General features: G+C 37.4%; 1 protein-coding gene across 7 annotated transcripts in view; it reads left to right on the forward strand.

The window, feature by feature from the left end:
• The window catches only part of MPDZ (multiple PDZ domain crumbs cell polarity complex component), a 156,924-nt gene extending 147,652 nt beyond the window's left edge, over positions 1–9,272 (forward strand). For all 7 annotated transcript variants that reach the window (XM_082628525.1, XM_082628527.1, XM_082628530.1 and 4 more), the window contains 4 exons: positions 1,009–1,113; positions 1,671–1,783; positions 2,600–2,723; positions 4,606–9,272. In XM_082628525.1, coding sequence (XP_082484651.1) covers positions 1,009–1,113; positions 1,671–1,783; positions 2,600–2,723; positions 4,606–4,752 — 489 coding nt within the window. In that variant the 3' untranslated portion in view covers positions 4,753–9,272. The remainder of the gene's footprint in view (positions 1–1,008; positions 1,114–1,670; positions 1,784–2,599; positions 2,724–4,605) is intronic.
• Positions 9,273–19,013: the final 9,741 nt, after the last annotated feature.

A 19,013-nucleotide genomic window follows, 5' to 3' on the forward strand; every position in this document is an offset into this window, starting at 1 on the left:
TTTGAAACCCTGTGGAAGAAGTTAAAATAAAACAGAAGGTATTCTCAGAAAGTATTGCCAGAATGAAGTGAAATTTTTTCTTTATGTGTTTTTTTGGTTTAAATGCTGATTTGACTTTATTAAATTGAAAATTGTCATTTATGTTGCATTTGTTTATCAGTTTTGCAAAATTTGAGTGTAAACATGACTTACAATGTGAAACTATACAAAGCTTGCTTCAAAATTGAGAGATTTTGCATATGTGGAGCACTATGATAGAATTTATGCTAACTGCCCAGTTGTGAAATCATGTGAATATTCCATTAAAGTAACTCAGTCTCTATAAAGTAAAACCTATATGGCCTCATGCCTTAAAAATGGTCTCAAACCATAATCACTTTTTAAATACTGTCTAAATCAGTAATGATTCTATTTCCCTTTGCTATGTAAATTTATGACTGGCACTTAAAAACAGATTGTACGTGTAACACAGGGGTCAGAAAACTTTTCTGTAAAGGATGAGATGAATATTTTAGGCTTTGCAGGACATACATGTGTTTCCCTGTTGCAACTATTCAACTCTGCCTTGTGAAAGCAGCGAAATAATCATGTCTGTCCTCCAACCAGATTTTATTAACCAAAATAAACAGTGGGCCAGTCTTGGCCTGTCAGCCGTAGTTTGCCAACCCTTGACTTAGAGTCACAGCTAATGTGTATAATAATAATATCCAGAGAAATGCTGGTTCCCAAAAGATAGCAGATACGGTATTCTTTTAATAGGAAGTAATGTCTTACCCAGGAGAAACAAAGAAAAGGGAAGCGTGATTCCCTGCCCATTGCACCAAAGATGATAGAACTCAGCCATTACTTGCAGCTTCTCTTTGTGGTTGCTGCTGCTTGGAATTGGACGTTTCCTTGGTTCTATTTCTATTGCTGATTAGTAGTATATATGTGGTATGGAAGGTAGGGAAGGAAATCATCCCACTCTCCATGGCTGTTGTAGCAGATGGCTATTTCTCTCCCTTGCAGGTTGGGGATAGGATCGTCACTATCTGTGGCACATCCACTGAGGGGATGACTCACACCCAGGCGGTTAACTTTCTGAAAAATACCTCTGGCTCCATTGAAATGCAGGTAAGATTTTTATCCCAACTCTTCTGAATATGGGTAGCTTGAGGACACATGAGCTTTAAGGTTAAAGCTATAAAATGATTAAATCTTCTATTATTGTATTTACTATTTCCCTTGAAGATAAATGATTACATTGAGAATTCCAAGAAAGTACATAGGAAACACATTCTGTCACATTTTATCCCGATGCATTTATCATTTCATACTTTATATCTTAGGGGGAAAATTCATGGTCTTGGCAGGAAATGATTAATTGCTGAAATTTTAAGTGGTGTGATTGAGTGACTTACATTCTGAAGATCTTTAGAAAACAATTGCATGTGAAACCATGTTTGAAAAGCATCAAAGAACTTGGTAAAATTGAATTAGTAGAATATTCTTAGTGTCAGTTGAAGAGGCCTCTGGACGTTATGAAATTCCTGAATTTATGTTAACAGAAATGATTAAGTGGGTGATAAAATACACATTTCATTCCCAGTGTTCTTTTTAAGAAAAATTAACGATGTCTTCCTAGCCACGTGAGCGTGTGATTTTTCTCTTTATACTTCTCCTGTGTACAGGTGGTTGCTGGAGGAGATGTGAGTGTGGTAACAGGTCATCAGCAGGAGCCTGCCAGTTCTAGTCTTTCTTTCACTGGGCTGACGTCAAGCAGTATATTTCACGATGATTTAGGGTGAGCTTATATACTATGGTTTGTATGTCCCTGTTACCCACATAAAGGAGAAATGATGGAAGATGAGGTGTAAAATATGAAAACCAAGTGTTTCTAAACTCTTTGATTATGGAATGGTAGGTAGATAGATAGACAAGCAGATATGCATGCATGCTACTACTCTTCCCACATTTTCATCTCTGAGTTTTTTGAGGGAACATTTTAGTCTTGGGGGTCAATCTATCCTTTTAAAAATTCCAACATTGCCTAATTATTTAATGAATCATACTTGTGATTAAAAAAAAATTTAGTTACGCAAAACTTGAGTACACAAGAATTAGAATATAGAGAGAGGGGAAGAGAGGAGCATGTTGGAAGTTTTACATAATTTGATGCAGCTTTTATATTTCTTACCATCTATTTTTGTCTCTGAGCTTGAGAATACTGATGTTTATGACTTATTCCATCATAGTCTTTGGCAGTTTAGCCTCTCACTTTAAATAAACTGGAAAAGGAAGGAGCTGCTTTTATACAATGAGAGCTTGCCATGAATATGTTAGGTTAAGGGTAGTATACATGAGTAATAGAATAGGGTGTTAAGTAGTATTTCATTAGATTATGTAAATTTAAGATACATAGCACAGCACACACTGACAATTTAAGCATCCCCAAAATACCCGTGATGTACTCACTGTTGGTAACACAGAGAGTTATACTAGCTTTAGGTGGATGTCAGCTAACCCATAACTTACAGATTCATGGAGATACATATATATATGCCATATATACGTTTTTTTTTAAAGTCTAAAGACTCTTTTTTTCTCCCCTTTACTGTAGACCTCCTCAGTGTAAGTCTATTACACTAGACCGAGGACCAGATGGCTTGGGCTTCAGTATAGTAGGAGGATATGGCAGCCCTCACGGAGATTTACCCATTTATGTTAAAACAGTGTTTGCGAAGGTAAGCTTGCAAATTTTAACCACCCTCTTCCCCGCTAAGCATTCATTAATAGTGGTCAGCAGCGGGCTTATTAGTTTATGGCTTGAGGTAACGCCCAATGATTAACAGTTGATTATTTTCTTTTGGAAATCCCTACAGGAATAGGTCATTAGATATTTTTGTCCAATTTGAGGTTTAGTTATGTTTAAAGGAAAATAGGCTCAAATTGAAGTTCCATGGGTACTCTCGACAATATATATAAAACTATTAATGAACGTTAGCTAGACAGTCAGGCCTGATTGTTTTCCTTTGGAAACAAGTTGTATGTGATTGAATGTCTTTTGCAAACAGGACATTTTAAATATGTGTATGCTAAAGAGACCTGACATTTTTTTTCTTTGCATTTTTTGTTGTGAAATATAAAACAGGCACAGAAAAGTACATAAAATACATAAGGAGAATAACTAATAGGGCATTTATTTTGCAAGTTTCATTTCATTGAATGGAATAGAAAAATAACTACTAAAAATATTAAGGAGTATCCAGCAGCTCTATCACCTACCACAGATCAGTTATTTGCATTCAAGGGATTCAATAAAGAAAAGAAAACTGTTGGTATATAGTTATAATCATACAGCATCCCATCCTTTGGTAAGAACATTTAGAATACAAATAAAGTTATTAACAACATTGGTGAAACTATTAAAATAATTTAAACCCATATAATTCTTGTTAATTTTTTGTTAAGACAATTTTTAGGAACGACAAAATTCCTGCAGGAGAAAATTCAGATTCTCAAAATTTTACAGCACAGAGGAAACAAAATTATGTTAAACAAAATTATGTTAAACCCATTAAAAGATTAGGTACAGGGGCTTTAGATTAGTATTATAGTCCTTTAAAGTGCTTACTGAGGGAGGTTTCATTCTATTATTTTGAAAAAAAATTATTTTTCACCAATTTAAAGTGCTGTATCTATAGCGATAGCTATCTCTCTAGCTATAGGCTTAATTTATGAGATTTTTTAAAGCCACTGGTATGTCCAAAAATACAAACAGCATTTGCCAGTAAATAGAAGAGTCATGCAGTCCTTTTTCTCAGCCTCGGAACAATTTATTTAAGGCGTTCTAGTTAGAACATATTTTAAGAATTTCATCATTATGGATTCCTCATTAACTTTTCCATATTTTAATCTTATATTTAATTGCATAATTGCCTACTATACTTACGCCTAAGATGAGGTTCTTTTCCAAACAGCAGTGTCTGTGTTTAGTCTTAATCATTCAGGGCCCATAAGGAATATGAAGACTGTCCACCCTTGTGAAGTAAAGAATCAAGCAGCTTAAGCCACCTTTTGAAAGACACAGAAAGAATTAGAATTAGAGTTAGCACGACTTGTGCCTTATCCTGTCCTTGTCAACATACATGTGGGCTTTTGTGCTTCTGCAAACCTTTGGGTTTGGTGGCCCTCATGCCCTTGTCCTATAAAACTGCTTTTGTCCTGTAAAACTGCTAATCCTTTGTTTTCTTTCTGTAGGTCTTCTTTATAGGATAAAATATCTTGGATTCTATGAAATCATTCCTACTAAGTATATTCCCAAATATTCTTTATTAATTTGAGTTCCTACCAACTGCTGTGCTGAACAGCCAAAAAGCCATCCAACTAATCTATTGACTGCTAAATTCTCTCTCAAATTGGAATCTCAGTGCGGAAGCCATTTAGGAGAAAGGCTTCCTTTGTGTCTGTTCATCATTGCTTAATGGCTGTGGAGCACCTGTGGAGCGCTGAGAGCAATGTGTGTGCACATGCAGAGCAATTCACATTCTTGTTTGGATCTTTTTCTGTTGTGTAACTGCGAGGCAGCATTTTTTGAGAAGTAAACAAGCCACTTTATAATTGCAGGGAGCAGCCTCTGAAGATGGGCGTCTAAAGAGGGGTGATCAGATCATTGCTGTCAACGGGCAGAGTCTAGAAGGGGTAACACATGAAGAAGCCGTTGCCATCCTTAAGCGGACAAAAGGCACTGTCACTTTGATGGTTCTCTCCTGAATTAGCTGCCAGAACTGAGCCGACTCAACTTCTCACTTACATCCCATGCTACAAAGAGAGTGGAACTGGTCCTGTGGACTCCTCCTGGGCTGTGTTCATCCGGCTCTTCAAAACTGTAGGAAAAAATCGCATGTAAATTTGTTTTTCTCATATAGAAATGATTTTCTTACAACCTAGCATCACTTTCCCTTTCTCTTTGCATTTTGTGATGGAAACTCAAAGAGAAGAGCTCTTTGCATAGATAAATCCAGTCTTTCTTCCTAAAGGTATCTGACATTTTTATAATCATGTGGGCAGAAATTAATATGGGCTCAACTGGTTAGTAGAGAAAGGAAAAAAAAATCATTCGAAAGCTAACCAAGGGGAAATGGTCTCATGAAATTAAGGTGAAAATTGAAAATATAAAATAAAGAAGAAAATCTCAAGTTTTATAAAAATGCATTCTGTTAATCCACCTTCTCTCCCCACTTCTAACTAAAAAAGAAAAGAAAAAAGTTGTACTGAAAATGTTTAAAAATACGTTCAGTATTTAAAAATGTTGACTGTTATTAAAACATTGCAACTCCCAGCTCTAATACACACATATATAGTTTTCTCCTAAAATGGGCTTCAAGATTGGGTAAATAACAACAGAAAGCAATGTTCCTAAGTTTGTAAAGAAACCACTTATTGCACATCTTGATGTTCATTTTCATTTTTGACCTATTATACAATATTTTCACATTTCTATAAGTAAAATGATGACGCTGCCCTGTATTGACTGCGGTTTCTCTAGAAAGCAGCCTTGCTAACCACGCAGGAGCATAGGAGGCTCTCCAAATTGTTAGTGCTGTTTTTAAGGGATGCAACACTGAAACTGTGTCAGTGTGCTGTGCAGTTGGTTTTCAATTAGTATTAATCTTAATGACAGAGAAAAAGCAATGTGTTAGTAATTATTTTGGTTGTATGCCATTAGTAAATTGATAGAAAAATTAAGGGGATTAACATAAGTTCATTTCATTGCCTTATATTAACATCTTATAATACAATAGTTTAAGACTAAGGGAAACAGATGGAGCTGTTTATTGAGACAACTGGTGAGGAATTATCATGTGTTCATTCCCATTTTAGAGCGTGAAACTCCTACATTAGAATATATAAAGTCACTTTAAATATTATCTATATTTGTAACAAAAGTAGTGTACAGATATTTTATTACAGCGCTTTTGTGTAAATGCGGAATTGAAGTGAATAAATAAGAAGTTTCATGGTGCACAAAAAAAAGCAGGCATTTTTATTTTGTTCTTTTTACTGCGGAAAAGCTTTATTATACTGTTCAAGATTTACAATTTAAAATTGGCTTTTATCATGTCTAACTGAACATATGGTGTCCATAGTTTTACAGTTAGAGAAACTCTGGACAACAACATTATGAAAAGCTAAATGCTTTTTATGCCCAGAATTTTTACTAATGCTAAAAATGCATAGACTCCTCATGGAGCAGAGGAAGATAAACAGCATTAAAAAAAGAGAGGTGTTGTGCCTGTATGTGCTTTCCTGAAATGCTACGAGTGATGCAGTATTATAAGTTGTTCTTTAGAGTAGACAAGAGTTAAAGCATGTTCAGATAGAAAGAGTCATAATGAAAATTATTTGTAATAATGAACATGAAAAATCTGATTTGAACACTGAGCAAAGAATTGAGGAACCTTTGTTCTGCCAGTTCTTCCCCTAATTAGCTAATGAACATATGCATTCCCTCTGATTTATCTCATATGTAAAATGATAGGTGATTTTATCTCAAAGCTTATATCAAGTTCTAAACTGTAAAATTTCTGTGATTCTTAGATATACGAAACGAATGACACAACTACACGTTGCATCAATTCGGAAGCTATTCTCCCCAACCAGCTATTGTAAACTGAGGTACTTGACGTAACAAAACTCATTTTACTATCCCAGTGACACATCTAACCTCTTAGTCACCAGTTAATGGCCCTCTGTAATGAAGGCATGTCAAGATCCTCTCATGGTTGGCTGCTGGAAGCTGAGCCACCCACTTTTATGTTTTAACCAGCAAAGATTTTATAGAGGCCACTCTGCGGCGCACCCTAGGAAGGCCAGTTAACCAGCTGTATTGAAGTTTGAGTAAATGTGTGAAGGCACTCCAGTGAGAGCACCCAGCTGGGTATCTGTACTAGCCTGTAGAGCATTGCCCCCAAGTTCATGTCTACTAAGAACCTCAGAATGTGACCTTATTTGGAAATAGGGTCTTTGTGGATGTAATCAGTTCAGTTAAAATGAGGTCATGCTGGATTACAGTGGACCCTAAATCCTTAAGAGAAGGCTATGTAGAGACACAGAGACAGAAGAAGAAGGCTATGTAAAGATGGGGACCAAACAAACAAAAAACAAAACAGAGTACCTGGAACCACCAGAAGCTGAAGAGATGAGGAAGGTTTTTTCTCTGGAGTCTTCAGAGATAACTTGTCCCTCTTGGCCCCTTGATTTCAGATATCTGGCCTCCAAGACTGTGAGAACAAATTTCTGTTGTTGTAAACCACCTCGTTTGTGGAACTTTGCTACGGAAGCCCTAGGACACACCAGTATAGTATCTTGGATGTTTTTATATCCTTAGCTACTATCACTGTGCCTGGCAAATAGGAGAGGCTCTATATATTTTTGTTCAGCATGTAAATGATTGAATTATAGGTCGTGATTAATTTCATGGTCTTACCTTGTTTTAGTTAAGCTAGCTGCAGCCTTCATACTGAATGCAAAACAGGAAGCCGTGGGAATGCCACTTAAGGATGTAAAACACTGGGGATAAGCTCCCCTCCTGAACTGCTACTAATTAACAAAGTCAGAGCATGTAGAGGTGAAGAAAGAGAGGGAAGGAATGAAGGAAGGAAGGAAAAGAAGATTGAGAGGGAAAGAATATCGATGCATCAACATTAGAGAGAGTGACAAGGGCTTATGCTTCCTATATTATTCTTTCTTGGAAATGTAAGATTTCTCCCTGGAGAAGGAAGAAAGTGAGCAAAGAGTTTGAAGACTTGAACATTATAGTGTTAATTCCATGTGCAACTCAAGACCACGTACAACTCAAGACCATGTACAACTCAAGATTGTGGCTTGCCCATAATAGGTTCAGAATATTTTTTTGTGTGATTAAAATACATTGGCGAATATTGCACATTTCTGGTGTTCTTTGTGACCCCTCCAAAATGATGATGATGGTGATGATGATGATGTATTTGATTTCAACACCTACTGATTTATAGCAGCAGATGTAGCAATGCAGTGTGGCAAGTCAGTAGAGCCCGTACGTCAGAACGGTGATGGAACTGAAAGCATAAAAGATTAAAATTCATGAAAGACAAGAAAAAGGAGCTTTTTTTTCCATTTTAAGAATCTTGATAAAGCTGATTTTGATAGATTCAAAGAAGCAAAGTAAGCTCTTCCCTGCTCTGAGGTATATATACCATGCCAAGCTGTCTTAGACCTGGTCATCTAGTTTATTGTCTGAGAATGCCAGAGATTTAGTGCCTGTCTTCAGATCTCCATCACAGTGAGTGGAGAAGTTGAAAAGATGCCTGCAGGGAGACAAGAATCAGTATGCTTTCTTGGGTCTAGGTGTGGGAATGTCGAAACTATCATCACCTGCTTTCAGCAGCCCTGGTGTGTTGTTTCATGTCAGTGACAAGTATTCTGGAATGCATTTGATTTGTGCAAAGATGTTCCTCAACTTTGTCTACGAGGAATTAATGTTTAACTTTGACCTTTCCTAAAGGGAGCTGTTTGTAAGGTGGGATTGGCCTCTGTTACCTCAGGAGGAAAAAAAAAATGTTGGTGACAAGAACATTTCTAAATGAAGAGTGTGGAAACTAGGCAAAGCAAATGTGGTGACTATGATTTTTGTATACTTGACATTGCAGCTTCTTTTTTCCTTCAAAATACAGGTACTCCATTTTATGTAAATTAGAAAAAAATTGTATAATTTGTCTAGGAATTTTATTTATCATCCAAGTACTGAAAGTTCAATTGTAGGTCCTTCCAAGGAATTCTGTCAAGACAGAGGCAAATCTGTGGTAATGATCTCAGAATTCTCTCACTGAAAATGCTTCTTGAAGTTTCAAAAAGTACTGCCATCAACAGACAAACTGCTGGGGCTTCCCTGGTGGCGCAGTGGTTGAGAGTCTGCCTGCCGATGCAGGGGACACGGGTTCATGGCCCAGTCCGGGAAGATCCCACATGCCGCGGAGCGGCTAGGCCCATGAGCCATGGCCGCTGAGCCTGTGCGTCCGGATCCTGTGCTCCGCAACGGGAGAGGCCACAACAGTGAGAGGCCCGCATACCAAAAAAAAAAAAAAAACCTGCTTTAGGCAGCTTCTAAGAGGGAGCTTTACTTATTCATTTAATACTGGACATTTTTCAGAAAGTTGTGTCATTTGCTGATTCTTTGTGATCCTTTCTCCCTCCTTCCCCCATCCTCCTCCTCACATGTGGATTTTCAGAAATAAACAATTATCCTTGGAAAACCTACTTTTCCTCTTCTTTTCTTATTGATGTATTAGAAGTTGTGATTTTTTCACCTGAGTCTACCTTGAAATATTTGGCATTCAAGGTTCTACTCTCTGAATTTCATTTACCTAAAGGTCCTTTATTCCATTCAGTAAAACTTACAGGTTTACCTTGCTTTGGAAAATTAAATGAGATAACTATATTTAAAGCATTAATACCATGCACATGATAAGCTATCAAGAAATGGTAAGAGTTACTGTAGTATTATATCCTGGAAGACATAGTGTAATGTAAATTCAGTAGCTTTCTTTAAATAGACTTCCATTTTCATTTTTGTATTACCATGTCTTTTTCTTCTGAAGTTGGATGCAAATCAACTTACACCAAAATTTCAGTTGTTTTGCATACAATCTTCATGCTGTTTCCCATATCCTCATATAACTCTACTATTAATTACTAAATATCTTTAAAGTAGACTCCTGTTTAACTTAAATGTGCTTTAAAAAGGAGTTATATCTCACTACTTCAAGTGGAAAACCAATATAATTTGCCATAAATTTTGGGTAATTATGAGCAAAAGTGATGTTGTTGAATTCTATCAAAATACAGTTGCCTACCGAGGATCAGAACTTGAGGTCTGCTCTCTGTCAGAAAGGGAGAGTTGCAAATACTAGAATGGCATTAATGACTCAATAGAGACTATCCTGGACTTAAAAGAACTGAAAGAAAATACCTTTTTCATGATATGATTTAGTATTTTCTAGTGCCTTATCAGTGAGCCCTACAAAAATGATCTCACAATATACTCTCTCTTTGGAAGAAACTGTTATACCAAAATCAGAAAGGTTTTGTTTGTAGACTCCTTTTTTAAAAAGTAAAAGCAAGCCAGTCAATTCCTGTTTTAAGAGTGTCCTGAGCTAATGAGGTTATTTAAGATTTTGTTTATAAGACTTTCACTAAAATCAGAATTGGGTCATCACCTCTAATGCTTTAGTTTTGGCAAACTGAGTTTGAAATAAAGGACAAATGACATAAATTAATGGAGTAAAATTAATGTTATGGTAACATTAAATAAAGCTAATGTCTCCTGCACCTGGAGGGTGATGCAGATGGCAGGCATACATAATTATACACCCTGCTGCCTTTAAGTGTACTGATAAAAATCTCTCAACTGAGTATAAAATATGTTCATTCACTGGCCGCAGACACATTTGAGTAAGGCAGAACAATACATAAGAAACATAGCCTAACATACTTATTTTTTGAGGAAAACATGCAATTCTGTAAGTTAAATGATTAACTATTTACCTGATTTTTAAAATAAGTCATTATTAGAGTCATGGTCTTTGTCCTTTCTGTGAATATTAGAATATTTGTCAGTCCCATTTGGGAAAAGATTTTTCTCAAGCTAGCAAGGGAGTATTTTAAGTTTACATTTTTACTTACTATGCATTAGTTAAGAAGATAAATTTACTAATAGAATCCTAAATAAGTTGATTTGACTTCTTACTGTAGGTACAAATTAGATTGGCCTATTATCACTCAGATATTTATCAACTTGTTTAATTTTTTTTTACATCTTTATTGGAGTATAATTGCTTTACAATGGTGTGTTAGTTTCTGCTTTATAACAAAGTGAATCAGTTATACATATACATCTGTTCCCATATCCCTTCCCTCTTGCATCTCCCTCCCTCCCACCCTCCCTATCCCACCACTCTAGGTGATCACAAAGCACCGAGCTGATCTCCCTGTGCCATGCGGCTGCTTCCCACTAGCTATTTTACGTTTGGTAGTGTATATATGTCCATGCCGCTCTCTCGCTTTGTCACAGCTTACCCTTCCCCTCCCCATATCCTCAAGTCCATTCTCTAGTAGGTCTGTGTCTTTATTCTTGTCTTACCCCTAGGTTCTTCATGACATTTTCTTTTTCTTAAATAGCTGTTCTATAACATTGACATATATATACCACCAAATGTAAAATAGCTAGTGGGAAGCAGCTGCATAGCACAGGGAGATCAGCTTGGTGCTTCGTGACCACCTAGAGGGGTGGGATAGGAAGGGTGGGAGGGAGACGCAAGAGGGAGGGGATATGGGGATATTTGTATACATATAGCTAATTCACTTCGTTATACAGCAGAAGCTAACAAAACATTGTACAGCAATTACACTCCAATAAAGACATTAGAATGTTAACATATGAAAAATCCTAAAAAAAAAAAAAAGTTACATGCACCCCAGTGTTCAAAAAAAAAAAAAAGGAGCTACTCTAGAAAAGGTGTCAGGGTAATAATTATGCATATAGATAATATATTTTACTACAGCTGTTTCAGAGATGTCACTGAACTTTGTAAAACTTACTATGTATTTTCTTCATTTAAGGAATGTGAATTCTCATAACTTCATTTTGTTGCAGTTGGATACCTATGCAGTTAAAAGTACAACCAGCAACTTGCAGTTTTAGCTTCAGAATGATTTTTAAAATGCTCTTATGATATTTGTTATACACACCCATTATTTTTCTTATAATTAGATGTATATTTATAGCTTACATTTTAAAAATAAAAAGGACAAGTAAAATACTCTTTTTCAGATACAGTTTTCATCAAAGTAGGAGATCTGGTGCCAGGTGTTCATTTTATGATAGAGGATGCTGGCTCACTTTAAAGAAAAAAAATTTAAGGCTAGGAAGCATATGATTTCTTCATCTTTTACTCTTTAATCTTAGGGTTAATAAGTAAAGGAATTATACATTTTAAAGTATACATTTATAATTTTTCTTGCCATTTGGATAACTAAAACTATGGGAATTAGGTTCAACCCATTCATCTGCATTTATTTGTAAGTACCTGACTATTAGTTCTTCTATTCAGTAGTTGATTTTTTTTTTTCTGAAGCTTTTCCTTTCTGTACGTTACAGGTATTCATGTAATGAAGTCATCAATGTCTCAATACCTACTTTGACTGCCTTGAATGAATGTAAGTCAGAGCTGATAAATGTCTTAACACTGAAGGAGCTCTAGATTTCTCTGAAATGCAGTGTAAAGAGCATGGGCCTCTGGGTCTCAAGGCCCTGGGGTCATATCCTGCTTGGTCCCCGACTGAAAGGCAGCTGACCTGTCTGAGCCTCTGCCTCCTTGACTGTAAAAAAGGAATAATAGCATCTTCCTCACAGCTCTGTTAGTGTCAAAAGAGATGAAGTGTCTGCGTGTGGTGGCCCTTGGTAAATGATAGAAATATTGTTAATATTTCTAAAATCAGTGTAACTTCAGGGCTGCAATGATATCTCTAGTGGAATCGTGGGGGTCATCTGGAGCAGAGTGTGCTGTCACTACTGTTAATTTATATCCCAACTTTAAACATAAACTGGGGATGTGTCCCCTTAGTTTCTCATTCTAGAAACATCCTCATAATTTCTGCTAGAATGGAAAACAAAAGCAAAAATGATTCCAGGAAAACTGAGAATGGCATAGTCTCATTGGTTGGTGAAGCAAATGTGTCACTCCTTAATATTTTAAGTAAGATATTTTGGGGATGGGAGTTACTTAAACCTAGTGAGAGGTTTTATCATCAATCTGAGCCCCGTCGCTTGCATAATAAGCCAAGTTTCTCGTTTTGAAAAGTAAATGGGAAGTTGTACAATATCCATCACTCTATAATCTCTCCTCCCCAGTCCTCTATGTTCAATTAATTAGGATAAATAAATTTTATTTTCATCTTCCTTTTTAGGTACAGTCTCTTTTCAGAAGGGAGGGAATGAAGAAATGAACTTGGTAGACTAAACAGTCTTTTAGAAGGAAGTTGGTGAGATCAGGCTCTGTCAGATCCTCCTTTCTTCCACATTAGGTATTATTTCTCAAGTGATTGATACTAAATAAGTTGGGGAAATGTAAGGTGGAAATTGTATGCACTACTGGTGGTTAAATTTTTGTGTTTTTTTCCCCCTAAGGATTTAAGGAAAGGGAATTAGCTTTTAAAGAGGACTTCTCCCAAGTGATAATCACGTTTGACTATAAAATAAGCTTCAAGTTCTTTGAAGACCTGGCTCTGACAGTTCATACTGTTAAAGATTTAGGTGAGGATTGAGAGAATGGAAGCTTCTATATGGGATCCTGCAGCACGCTTTTCTTTGGGTGCAGTGAAGGGTGACGTTTTTCTGTACTGGAGAGCAGATGACTAGTACATGTAAGCCTAACGTCTAGGCTTGGACATTGGGTGAAGTAAACTTATAAAGCATTCTCAATCCTCACTTGTTAATAAAATAGTTTATGGGTATTTATAACATAAATCATACGTTTCAATTACCTAAATATTGGAAGCCAGTGAAGAGCCAAGGATCACCTTAAACCTTTATAAAGCATTGAGATCACAAAGAATATATGTGTCTGTAACCACCTGTGCAGAAGTGATCATTTGCAGGTAGATGAGCTCCTGTGAAAGCTGGGATGGGAAGTCCTAAAGTGTGAAAAGCTTTGGTAAGTTTTCCTTTATGACCATGGATCATATTTTTTTTTTTTTGATACTTGCAATGGTGTTCCTACTTAGAAAACTTACCTGTTTTTCAACTTTCAAGTGAAAACAAGAAACAGTTATTAAAATACCTTAACTTTCTATATGGGGATTCTGAATACAAGAGAAAATAGAAATTTAGTTACTAAAGAATTTGAATGGGACTGTGGAAAATGTTCCCTACTTGAAGGAGAAAAAAATGGGATTAGAGCCATAAATCTTTCCTTTACCAAATCCAGATACTTAGTTTTGCCAAATATATTTCTTAATGGAGGTAATATCTTCCATCTAGGTTTTTTAAAGTTGAGATACGAAATGGATATGAAAGTTTTTAAAGTTTCAAAGCATAGATCATTGTTATTGTATATTAGCTAAACCACACATTTATGGATTTTTTGATTAAAAGTTCTCAAATTGACCAATACTGTCTAAATATATATTCTGTCATTTTCCTGTTACATAGTTCTAGAAATGAAATATCCCTACTCCTCCTACAATGCTTTATTAATGAATGACATATATACCACTCTTTTCCAAAAGTGTGAGGTGGTGTATGTTTTTTAGATTTTGCGTTATGTAATTTAAAAAAAATATTAATGATAAATCCATTAAAGAACAAACCCAGCACTCATTCCCAAGCATGATCTTTCCACCCTTTTTATCATTACTGTGTCTTGGACATACCCATTTTATAGCAGATAGTTGTACCATGTTGCTTTATTTTATGTACCTTATGGGCTCTGTTATTCTACTGAAAATAATGTTAGCTCAGGAGTTTTGCTCAACAGTGTGGAGAGGGGTGAGGGGGGGAAAGAAGGAAGGGAGGAAGAAGGAAAAAAGTTAGTTTAGAGAAAGGGAGAAGATCATTATCCCCAGGCCTATTCTGATAAGATTTCTGCTATTGGATATGAAAGTTAAATATGGACTTTTTCAGAGTCAATGGAAAACAAAAGGGCAGGGTCAATTATAATTATACTTCAGAGACAAAAAGCGGAATTTACAAAATCTCAGATATTGCATATAAATACTGAGACCTTCATAAGTGTTCAGTAACTGTGAATAAGTGAAAGAATCATTTTGGGACAGACTTGGACAGATCAAGGAAAAAGAAACCAAAAATAATGCCAGTGGGGCCAATGCTAGTTTGCATATTCTGCAACTTTTGTCTCTTTTCCTTCTTTTCAAACTTTTTTTAAAATTTATTTATTTTTAAAATTTTTGGCTGCGTTGGGTCTTCGTTTCTGTGCGAGGGCTTTCTCTAGTTGCGGCAAGTGGGGACCACTCTTCATCTCGGTGCGCGGGCCTCTCACTCTCGCAGCCTCTCTTGTTGCGGAGCACGGGCTCCAGACGCGCAGGCTCAGTAGTTGCGGCTCACGGGCCTAGTTGCTCCGCGGCATGTGGGATCTTCCCAGACCAGGGCTCGAACCCATGTCCCCTGCATTGGCAGGCGGATTCTCAACCACTGCACCACCAGGGAAGCCCCCAAACTTTTTGTTTAACTTTGAGAAGAGGAGACTAAGAGAATGGTGGTAAGTCATGGATATTTTTCACTTTCTGAGGAAGTAGGAAAAGTGTACAAGGTCTCAAGGGGTTGAAGGGCGAATGCAGCTGCTGTTTGTTTCTGCAGACATCCCCAAAACTTAGGGCCAGTGGATGGTTTCCATGGGAACGCTTGGTATCTAGGTAGATGCTGGCAGAATGGTTTTAACCTTTCTGGAATGTAATTGAAGAAAGGTTACTCTTCTTACTCAGTTGAAGTTACTCCCAAGATAGTCTTTATTATAAAAAAGAAAATATGTGTATCTTATTTAATCAAACCCACTTTCCACAACATATCAAATTGAGTGCAGCATCTACTGGACAAACAATAAATCTTCATAAATATTAGTACTAAGGCCTTGTTTATCTCCTTGACTTCTACCTTAGGTAATACTAATGATGATGAGAATAGTCGATTCCAATGGTACCACTTGATATCATGCAAAGAAAAGAATATTTCCTCCACCCTTTAGTCTGAAGTCCTCTGAGAAGCATCATTACAGGTGGCATGATGGAGAAGTGAAGTAAAGCTATAATCTAGATATTTCAGTTTCTCTAGTGTAGATTTGGCTTGAAGTATAATCACAATAAAGTATTAACAGAAAACTGAACATACAGAACTTTGGATTTTATTTTTGATAAATAAGAGTTGATAACCAGAGAACTTCTTGGTTCAGGAAATATTTTTTCACCTGTATTCTGCATGAACTCTTTAGAACGTGAATGTTTCCTAGAAACAGATGATTGATTAGAGGCTCAGTGACTGTAGGGACGTCCTCTGTAGGATCTTCCCTAACCTTCCGTTCTCCCTTCACCAAACAACCCTCTCCCTTTAGTGAAAGTGTTTGTGTCCCATTAGAACAGTTCCCTTGCAATACCATCATTGTTTCTATCCTTGTGATTCTTTTCACTGTTGTTTACCACTGTAGAAAGATGATTTGTTGCCCCTCTTAGAGAAATAGATAAGAGCTAAATTCCTGGAAATGAAAGGGTGTGTGGTCTTTGCCTTGGATTGGAAAAGTGGGAAGTGGCAGTGATGGCAAGCATTTCTTCAAGAAGTGTCATAATCTTAAGGACTCTGCTTAGTAAGAACTCATTGCTAAGGTCAGCTGAGAGCAAAAGGGCCATCTGACTGCAACCGTCAGGGGAAGACCCCACTTCCAACCCCGTTGTTTACTGCAAAGGCTGAAGGACCACAGCTCATTCTCAGAATTGCTGTAACATTTCATCTAGAAGAAGTGCTTGCAACACCTTCTTGACAAATGAAGAAAACGAAGTTTGTTGGAGTTAAGTGAATGGACAGCTTCATAAAGCCTCATTGTCTTCACTGAAACCCTAGTCTTCCATAGTGAAATGTGCCATCCCAGGTGACTCAGCCTTTTCTATCCCTAGCGTATTTGTCAACTTCTCAATCTCTTTTGCTTTCTCGTGGGCCCTCTCCAAATTCCCAGTACATATTACATGGTAGACTTGAAATCTAAAGCTGATTTTCATTAACAACGTGATCAGTGGGTGAACTATAATTTATATGTAACCCAAACATAAATGGGCTGTATTCAAAGAAGCACAGACTGGCAACCAAAATTTATAACTGAAAGGAGTCTAAGTATTTATTTCATTTATGAAACCTTAGTTTTGATGCTCATTAAACCTTCTTAAAAATCTTTTGATTGATCTTTATCTTATCCTAATCTTTTACTCTCAAAGAAGGGATTAAAAATTACATCCCCTCCCCTGCTCATTTTCCGGTCCTTTCCTCACACTCTGTGTTGCCCTGTTTCTTTCCTCTGTCTTCAGGCTGGAATGGCCCCTTGTGCCTGACAGGCACAGCAGGTTGACCAACAGGACTGCTGGCTAACCCAGAAACTCCATATACGCCTTGACTGTCATGGAGGGACGCAGAGTAGCCCATAGGAAATAGATTTAATCTTTGACCACTTTTTTTGGCAAAGTCATCCCATTACCTGGTTTCAACACGTACATAAATGATAGCAAGCAAAAAAAAAAAAAAAAAACCTGTCTGCTTGGGAGAATGTGTAGGGAAGGCGAGGTGGGCATATGTGATATAGAATGATGCACAAACATGTAACAGGACTGTATCTGGAACTGTGTGAATATATGCGTTTTCTATGCATTGCATAGCTCTCACTCCACCCCCTCTGCTCCCCACCTATCTTTCTCTCTTTCTCTCTCCTAAAAAAAGCCTTTCTTCCCTCCCCAGCCACAGTATAATATAGGCACACTCTCAAAGTAGCTGCTGGCGAAAATATTGGAGGAAAAAGCTTAGGTTCTTAATGCACAGTGTTTTCATTCTCCAAAACTATATCAAATATGGCTGGTGAGGGAGAAGGAATGAGGAATAAAAGGAATGAAAGGGCTTAAAGTGGGAAGGGGAGAAAGAATCATCCAGTGTAAGGGCCTGGAAGCTGAGGGGAAGGGCACTTAGTGCCCTGTTAACCTTGAGTGATGATCCCCAGTTGACAGTTGCTTGAATCCACCAGCAGTGCCTTGACTCTGTCCCTTTCCCCACACCTCGCCTATGGACAACCCACCATCTGACAAAAGTAGACACTCCAAGTCATCCAACTGAAGGAGGGGGCGTTGGATGACTTGGGTAGGTTTGGTGACATGGAGGGAAAATCTCACTCCCTGGTTAAGGGGAGTGCATTTCATTATCAGTTAAGAAGGTCTATAGTAGTGAGGGCAGCAAGGACCATGGCACTTCTGTTTCCCACATGCAAACATTTAGGTCCCCATACAGAGAATATCTCTAACTCCTGAATGGCTAGTGTTTCAAAAATTTTGTGGGAGGGGAATAGTTGGAGATGAAGAGGATAGTGGTTGAGAATAGAACTTGGAACATGTTTAACCACTTCTCTAGCCTGTAGGTAGCCTGGACACAGACTGGTTTATTAAGGGGAAAAACTTCCCTTACTTGAACTGCAAAGACAGTTGAGCAGTGCTCTCCTCCCCAAGACAGTGCTCTGTGATCCCTGCCAGGGGTCTAGCCCTGTTTTTCAGGGTGTGTGCTGAGCAGAGACAAGGGAGGGAAAGAGTTTATTCTCATTTCTGCAGTCAGCAGGTCAGAATGGTTATTTTGGCTCCCAGCTTGACCTTGACTCAAAGCCCCACTTCATGTTTCCTGACTCTTTTGCTGAGACCTTTTATTGTTCTTGTCTTTGTCCTTGGTCTAGATTGTCTACTGATGTTGTATTCTGTTAAAATTTTAAATAACTGACATAGAAAAACTAGTGTTTGGGATGTGCTGAGTACTGGCATTCTAGGAAAACTGGACTTCACTGGAGGAGGAGGACGAGTCAAACACTTTTGTGGAGATTTCGAAGAAAACCATTGGGTGTGTTCAAGAACTCTAGAAGTGAAAAGAACTGGTTCTTTGTGAGTTCTGATTTTACTTTCAAATGTAAGGCTCCTATTTTCTTTGATCCATTTGTGTCACTAACATTACTCTTTTGGACTAGTTGTTCAGTCGTACCACTCTGCCCAAACATGTCTTAGGCTTCCCACTGTGTAGAAAAATAAGCCCATACGTTGCTTAGTATTTGAGTCACCTAGCACTTGGCCCCACATTTTCCTATCTAATTCACCAGTTCTGTTCCCAAGAAGCTCTAGTCCTATCATTCTGTTTATAATTTTCCAAACCTGGTTGGTACATACTGGCCTCCATGATTCTATTTACACTTAACCTTTTT

This window comes from Mesoplodon mirus (genome assembly GCF_964341445.2).
Source record: "Mesoplodon mirus genome assembly, chromosome: 1".
NCBI classification, from domain to species: domain Eukaryota; kingdom Metazoa; phylum Chordata; class Mammalia; order Artiodactyla; family Ziphiidae; genus Mesoplodon; species Mesoplodon mirus.